The 8,539-nt window shown below is 36.8% G+C and overlaps 1 protein-coding gene across 1 annotated transcript; it reads right to left on the bottom strand.

Moving 5' to 3' along the window:
• Positions 1-231: 231 nt before the first annotated feature.
• Positions 232-1,476, bottom strand: LOC143962572 (olfactory receptor 5AP2-like). The gene has a single exon (XM_077471836.1). It carries the CDS (start codon positions 1,465-1,467, stop codon positions 514-516), a length of 954 nt encoding a protein of 317 aa, XP_077327962.1. The 5' UTR covers positions 1,468-1,476; the 3' UTR covers positions 232-513.
• Between the last annotated feature and the right edge of the window lie 7,063 nt (positions 1,477-8,539).

Below are 8,539 nucleotides of genomic sequence, written 5' to 3'. Positions count from 1 at the left end.
TTTTTTACATTCACCACCAACAGCCTTAAAATGGACAGTTCACCACTTAAATAAGGGCCCCAATGAAAGCTGGCCAAGGTGGACTAGTAGGCTCATAGTACTTTACGCCATCTTTCCAAGGTGCCCCATACATTAGAAAGACATACACTAACCCGTTCCTCGGGTTCTATAGTTTGCGTTAATGGACCCTGTTATTCTTCTGAGTTAGCTGAAGTGGTCTAGAGACTCTAGTTACGTGTATTATATACTAAATCCGTGAGTCATTGATCCATGAGTCATTGATCCTTCCTCCATTATAGTGTTCTTAAGTCTGTATCTGTTCATTGACTCATGCCTCATTTAGTTGCATTGTCATAATTAATTTAATGAATTTACCCCCAAGTTGCTTGTTGTCTATTTTTGTGCATTTATTATAGAGTGGTGGCTTACTAAGTCACACAGGTGTAAACGGCTTTTAGTCTACAACCAAGCTCCTACTGGGGTAAGTAGACACCTATTTAGCAATAAATCTTGCTATTTGCAAGAGGACATTTTATTTAATGCACCAGTAAAGGCGTCTTTCACATGAGCATTTCTAAGACTATAAATGATCGGATTTAACATTGGAATGACAACTGTAAAGACAAAAGAAATGATTTTGTCCTCCTGGACTGAGTACCTAGAAATTGGCCTTGCATACTCAAAGAAGGCTGTGCCAAAAAATAAAGCAACTACTAATAAGTGAGAGGAACAAGTGGAGAAAGTTTTTTGTCTTCCTTCCGGAGATTTCATCTTTAGGATTGCAGATATTATTTTAGTATAGGAAAACATGATTACTGTTGCAGACAAGCCTCCTAAGATACTAGACAAAAGGTACATAAAAAGCTCACTGATAAAGGTGTCAGTGCAGGAGAGTTTTAGAAGTGGTGGGATGTCACAAAAGAAATGGTTGACTTTGTTTGAGTCACAGAAAGTCATACTGAAAGTACCAAAAGTGTATATTATTGAGGTTAGTATTCCCCCAGAGTAAGCAGCCCCAACCAATTTAACCCTGAGTGACTTGCTCATGATAACTGCATATAATAAAGGATTACAAACTGCCACATAACGGTCATAAGACATAATAGTGACAATAAAACACTCTGAACCCACAAACAGTGCGAAAAAGAAAAGTTGTGTGGCACATCCTTTAAAAGATATAACCCTTTGGCCTGAATATAAATTGTCCATCAGCTTTGGGGTGATAACAGAAGAATAACACAAGTCTGAAAATGACAAATTACCAAGGAAGAAATACATAGGACTATGAAGTTTGGAGGAACAGCATACTAAAATTATCATACCTAAATTCCCTATTATAGTCACAAAATACATTAATAAAATTATACCGAAGAAAATAGAATTCAGCTTGGGATGATCAGTCAGTCCTAACAAAAGGAATTCTGAGATTGATGTTTGATTATCTCCACCTCTTTCCATGTTGCTCATTTATAGCATCTGCAAGAAGGAAAACATATTTCTCTGAATATAAATTAACAAGGTTCAGTTCTTTTAGTTTAATATAGCAATATTAAAATACTATTGGTTGAGGAATATGTGGAGCACATTTACAAAACTATGAGCTTTGATTAATGATAAGGGGCTCCATTCACAAAAGTATCTGGCATGTGGCATTTAGGTGTCCAGTCACATTCTTCCTAAATATTGCATGCGATCCGGAAACTATCAATTCACTATACTGTTTTGATGTATTTACCACAAAACACTGAAAACGCTCGGTAAATACTGCATGAACAGTCATTAAACTCAATTCACAGAAGGAAATAAATAAATGCATGCAGTAATTAAGTCTAAGTTCACATCTACGCAGTTGCGGTTTATGTGTTTTTCAGGCACGTTTTGCTGTGCGTTTTCAAATCTGCTTTTTTATGCATTTTTGCATGCATTTTGTGTGTGTGTGTGTGTGTTTTTTTTTAAAAGAAGGCTCACTGATAAAGGTGTCAGTGCAGGAGAGTACCATAGCTGGTTGCTAAGGAGTGGGCCCGGGAAGCTGGCCACCGCATCCTTAACAGCCGATGAGTCATCAGCTGTCAACGGGGGTTCCTTATGGGCACTGATGAAGCGGCACTTATGGGTACTGGTGAGGTGGTACTGATGAGGAGGCACTAATATGCTGCACTTATGGGCACTGATATGTGGCACTGATGAGCACTGATAGGTGGCACAGATAGGTACTGTTAGGTGGCACTGATGAGCACTAATAGGCAGCATGGTGGGCCCTGATAGGTGGCAGTGGTGAACACTGATAGGCAGCACTGGTGGGCACAGATAGGCGGCATGGATAGGTGGTACAGATGGGCACTGATGGGCATTAATGGGTGGCACTGATGGGCGACACTGATGGGTAGCGCTGATAGGCAGCACTAATTGCCAGCACTGGCATGGCTAATATGCACTGATTTGTGGCACTTGTGAGCAGTGTGGGCACTGATTCCTGCCACTGGTGGGCTCTGATCACTGGCATTGGTGGGTACTGTATGCTGGCATTGGTGGGCATGCTATTTTTACACTTTATATATTGTAGTCAGGGCACTGATGACTAGTGCCCTGATTACTTCTGTAGCTGTCCCCCTGTGAGGAGATGCTGCTGATCGGCTCTCCTCTCCTCACATTCTGTCAGTGTGAGGCGAGGTTACCGGCATCTCTGTGTTTACATGTTACCGGCTGTGATTGGATACAGCTGATCACATGGTTAAAGAGCTGTGAACGCGGCTCTTTTTGCACAGATTGGGGTCGCACCATGTCTTAGCAACACAGTGCGGCTGCGATCGCTGAGCTGCGCATGAGAGCAGCCGTTCTGTGCCGCCTTCATATGATGGCGGCCCAGAACAAGAGCTGAAGCACCCCGCCAGTGAGCGGGCAGCAAGCGGTTAACATGGTTGTTAAGGGCGCCGCCTATTGCACGATTTAAATTACTGCAAGCTTTCACTACTAAATTACTGCATCACTTCATAAAATAGCATACGTGGTATTTTAGTAGCATTTTTGTTTGAAAATGTTTGAAAAAACTGAGCGGTATTTTACCACATTTATTAAAGTGGTAGATACTGCTTTGTGAATGGAGCCCAAGGCATCAAACACAGAAAAGTATAGTAACTAATGCAACAAATGATCTGCTTTCAGCAGTTAGATGCAGTCAGCTTATTAGAGATAATTGGTAGGTCACTATCGGTATTTCACATTGTTATGTGATTTCATTAAAGGTTTCCATGTGAACATGCAAATAACAAATTAAATTCTTTTAAAATCATAATACTCATAAAACTTTAGCTGTATGTATTGGGGAAAAAAACATTCAGTACATCTCTCCAACACATGCCATTTCCTCATGTTTTCTCTCTTAAAATACTATGGAAAGTACAGAAGAATACATTTTAATCTTGCTAGAAATCCAGTGTACTGCTAACTTCTAGGTTGTCCCTAAACATAGTTAGCAACTCGGGGCTCGGGGCAACACTGTTCCCCCATAGATACAATACAGCTTCTGACATAATACCCAGGTAAGAATAAAAAAACTGAAAATAAACAAAGGCAGCCACCATATCTAAGGACTGTAAGCTGAATTATCTTACATGTTCTAATGGGTTTAGATACACTATAAAATGATTGTAAAGGAAATTCTTTTCCTAAAAAAAGAATAGCAAACATGTCCTATTTACCTGCTCTATGCAAAGATTTTACACAGAGCAGCCCCAATCCTCCTCTTATCGGGGTCTCCACTGGCATTCTAGGTTCCTTCTCTTTGCTGAGTGCCCCCATAGCAAGCCACTTGCTATGGGGGAATTTGTGCGTGCTCGCTCTGGAGTTGGCTCTCTGTGTCCATAAGCCCCCTGCTCCCACCTCACTGGCTGTGTTTGACAATAGTTAAAGCCAATGGCTCGTGCTGCTGCTCCTCAGTCAATCAGGAGGGAGAAACCTCGGCCTTGGCTCTCGTGCACATCACTGGATCGAGATTGGGCTTAGGTAAGTATTAGGCGGGCTGTATTAGAATGTATATAGAATGTATTAAGGTAAAAAAAAACCTTTACAGCCACTGTTATTTTTTTTTTGGAGTACAAACAAGGCTGCTGTTAAGGTTCGGCTAGTCCAACTGGTCCCTTATCCAGGGATGGCAATCTCAAGAAGCCAAGTAAGAGGTCAAAGAGTTTGTGTCTCCTCTTCCAGTACCATACCAGGTTGAAGCCCCCCCCCCCCCCCCAGCAAAGCTGCCTTCTCCCAGTGAGCCCCAAAAAGGGGATGAAGGTAATATGGGTAATAGTTTAGTACTAATGGTGTAATGTGTAATGTATAGGGGTATATTTCCGACCTCTCTGGACATTTCTAATATATAATAAAGAATGAGGACATTAAGAAGATTCAATTTGTTATATGGCTAAATGTTCATTGTTGTTGTTTGCACTAGCTTGCAAAATAAGTTACGCACCGCAATTACAGTGATAACTGTATTCTTGTTTAATTCATTTGTTTAAAGCCTTTGCTTCCAAAGACTCTCTCATTGTTTTATAGTAAAACTGTTTTTAAGTAATGCATATTCAATTCTATTAATTGGATAATGAGATTTGGTATAATGTGTTATCTACAAAAAATATCCACCCGTTAATGACTTAAAGTTATTCATTGTTTTTTTTTTTTTTTTGTAAAACAGAGCATAATAGCAGTTAATTTAATTAACTGATAAAGGTCTAAATAACTATCCTCTGTATAGTTTTATCTGTTTTCCAGACATGAAGACAGACAGTCGGTATACAGTTTTATATTAGAATTATATTAGGTTAGTAGTGCATGACTCCACATATTGTTCATAGCCTGACCTATACTTTTTTCTTTTTTGTGAACATAATTCTCTCATCATCTGCACTAAAAGGTACAATGATTTATTTATAAAAGTATGATGTATTGTTCCTGGCATTAGAGACATTGAATCAACCAGGTATAGGGATCAGTATCATATCATTATGACTTTTTGTCACAAACATATTCTTAAAGAACTGGCACATTTCATTCAATGTCAGTTTTATTCCTGTTACAGAGTAACTCCACTTTTGTTGAGAAGTGATTAGTCTAGATAATGTAAAATGAAAAAAACAGATGCTGAGAGTAAAAAGTCTGTTCACCACGAACAGACTCTTTACTCTCAGCATCAATTTTTTCATTGGCTTCATTACCCCACCATTTTTAGTCGCTAGGATACCATACCAGTCCTGAAGAAGCCTTACTGCGAAACATTGAAAATTGAAAATAAAAGCGTGGAAACAGTTTTGTAATATCAAAGAATAGCGTCCTTTATTCCAATGGACGTTGATGTACTGTATGAAGTGTACAGAACCTTGGCGGTGTCACCCCACTGGTGGGTTGCACATGGATGTGGGCTGCCCGCACCCCGATAGCGATAGAACTGTATTGAATTTAAGATCTGATCCCTGATTCCAGGGGGGGCACTTAACCCCACTTGCCCCTACCTGCAGACGCCCATGGGGCTGTGTGATGTGCAGGGAAAGACGTCTGTGTACTGTGCAGGGGAAGGGGTCTGTGTACTGTGCAGTTTTTTCCTGAAACATCCCTCTTAAAGTTAGGGTGCGTATTATGCACTGATAAATATGGTACATAAATTAGTTTAGTTAAAGTTGTTTAATCCATTTCATTTGATTTCGGAATTCGTTTTGTTTATTCGTATTCAAATTTCGAATTTCGATCAAAAAGTTTTCAAATGAATTTCGAATAGTTTTCCAATTTAAATAGTTTTCCAATTTCTAATTCCCAAAAAATGAGAATAGAAAAAATAGAATAGAACAGAAAAGAATAGAACAGAAAATAAAAGAATAGAATAGAATGGAATAGAATAAAAAAAATAGAATTAAATAGAAAGATTATAACCATCTCTAAATTTGAATAGAATAGAAAAGAATAGAATTTAAAAAAAACAATAGAATAGAACAGCCATAATATAACCATTTCCCAAAATGTAAACAGGATACATTTTATTTTAAATTATTTTATATTCTATTAAAACTGATTCAATTAGAATTTTGGGAACTGGTTATAGTCTTTCTATTCTATTGTTTTTTGAATTATATTCCTTTTCTATTTGTTAATTCTATTCTTCTCTTGTCTATTCTATTATTTTATTTTCTATTCCATTCTTTTCTATTCTGTTGTTTTTTCTATATTATTCTGTTATTTTCTTTTCTAATTTTTTTTTTATTCTATTAAAATTTCAATTGATTCTATTTGCATTTTGGGAAATGATTATATATTGTTTTTATTCTATTCTTTTCTATTCTATTATAGTCTATTCTATTCTTTTTCTATACATTGGAATTCAAATTTATTCTATTTGAAATTCGAAATCCAGAAGATGGTTATATTCTTTCTATGTTAATCTATTCTATTCTATTTGTTTATATTATATTCTAGTCTATTCTGATATTTTATTTTATATTCTGTTTTATTCTATTCTATTATATTCTTTTATTTTATGTTATATTCTTTTCTATTATATTCCTTTATTTTCAATTCTATTTTATCCTCTTTGAAAATTGTAAAACGATTAGAATTCGAAAACTTTTCGAATTTGAAAACTATTCGAATTCGAAAACTTTTCAAATTTGAAAACTATTCAAATTCATAAAGTATTCAAAACTGATTCGAAAAAAATTTGAATTTGAATTTCATCCAAAATTTTTTTGTCATTTCGGATTTGTTTAAATTCAATACTATTGTAATTTGGAAATTCAGATACATCCAAATTTCAAAAAAAAATAAAATTCATAAGAAATTCAATTCAGAACGAAACAAACCACTCGTGTCTATTGTAAACTCATTGCAATAGAAATAAAGTGGGCTCTATTTAGAAAGCGGTATTTTCTTCTTTAAAATTTGCAGTAAAATACCTCATAGCATTTTTCAAAAAGTTTTTTGGGCATTTACTAAAAATGCTACTAAAATAAGGCATGTGGTATTTCATACTAATATGCAGTATTTATTTCATGAAACCATGAAGTATTTTATCTCATGTGATAGCCAGTAGAATTGATACTGAATTGATTTTTGAATTGATTTCTGAATTGATGATAGAGTGGAGAAGAATTAGAACCCCTGTCAGTTTTTATTGCTAATAAGGAGGTCAAATGGTTTAAACTGCAGAAAAATTACAACTCGCAAGTCAGTGTGGTCCCTGCTGCATATGTATTAATTCAAAAGAAAAAAATTGACTAGAATAGCAATTAAAGGGAAGCTGCTTTCACAGGACATGTGGCTTATCAAAAATAACTAAGTTAAAGTGATTGTAAAGTCTCTTTAAAAAAACAAAACATATTATTACCTGCTCTGTGCAGTTGGTTTTGCACAGGGCAGCCCCGATCCTCCTCTTCTCGGGTCCCTCTCTTCTCTGCTCCTGGCCCCTCTCCCATTGAGTGTCCCCATAGCCAGCAGCTCTCTATGGGAGCACCCCACCTGAGTCACAGCTCCTTGTGTCCATTCAGGCACGGAGCCCCGGCCCTGCCCTCTCTCTGCCCTGATTGGCTAACTGACTTTGATTGACAGCTATGGGAGCCAAAGGCTGTTGTGTCTCTGCCAATCAGGAGGAGAGTCATGGATGGCTAAGACATTTGTGGACATCGCTAGAGAGAAATGGGGCTCAGGTAAGTACCGTAATTAGGGGGTGCGGGGGAGGCTGCCACACACAGAAGTTTTTTTTTATCTTCATAGAACTTCTGTCTTTACAACTCCTTTAATTTAGGTAAATATAAAATATATTTATAAATGTCAACTATGGAAAGAAAATAGTTTAATAAAATCACACACAGATATATAAATACCCTTCTTCTACATCGTTGTCTTTTTTATTGGTGAAAGAAGGGTATTTATTTATGTGTGATTTTTTTATTCCATTTTCTTTCAATTTACAAAAGGACTAAAAACATTTTACATGGGACTTTAAATGAGGTACAATATTTGCATAAAAAGATTTATTGAGCAATAGATGAAAATCTTTTACATAAGAACATTTTTAAAAACGGAAAGCTGATTTGTAAATCCTACCGTGTATCGGCATACAGTCAATAGTATTCATATGATGATACATATACATCTCGTCATGTGACTTCATCAGATGAATTCATGTGACGTAACACATAGGGCATGGCAGGAAGTAAGGAACAGACCAGAAGTGACGCGAGAAGCATCTGTAATGCCGCTGTTTTATTCAGTGTGCTTTTTTTAACCTTTTTAAATGTGAGCTTTCATTTGTCTTTCAGTGAATCTTTGATTGTTTAAATAAATATACTACACTATGGGAGGCAGTTATTTCATTTCCACAAGTCATCTGGAATCCTGAGGTAAGCATCAAGAGTTGATAACCAGGAGTCTGGAAGTGGGGGGGAATCATCATCACCAGGGTTACCCTTAAGGCTGATTCATCATTTTATTGAGGTGAGAGTTCTGTGAACACTGAGCAGTTGTGCAAAGTTTTAGCATCACTTGTTTTTTTTGTGGATCAGTT

The sequence above is a fragment of the Lithobates pipiens genome, unplaced genomic scaffold (genome assembly GCF_037356315.1).
Source record: "Lithobates pipiens isolate NorthernLeopardFrog02 unplaced genomic scaffold, aLitPip1_a1.2 Scaffold_8, whole genome shotgun sequence".
Classification (NCBI taxonomy): domain Eukaryota; kingdom Metazoa; phylum Chordata; class Amphibia; order Anura; family Ranidae; genus Lithobates; species Lithobates pipiens.
Note: the sequence above shows the minus strand (reverse complement) of the source record. Positions and strands in the feature narration are given on the sequence as shown.

What these genes read in the sequence shown, in the direction of transcription:
- LOC143962572 (XM_077471836.1), bottom strand. Translation starts at nt 1,467, where the DNA reads ATGAGCAACATGGAAAGAGGTGGAGATAATCAAACATCAATCTCAGAA.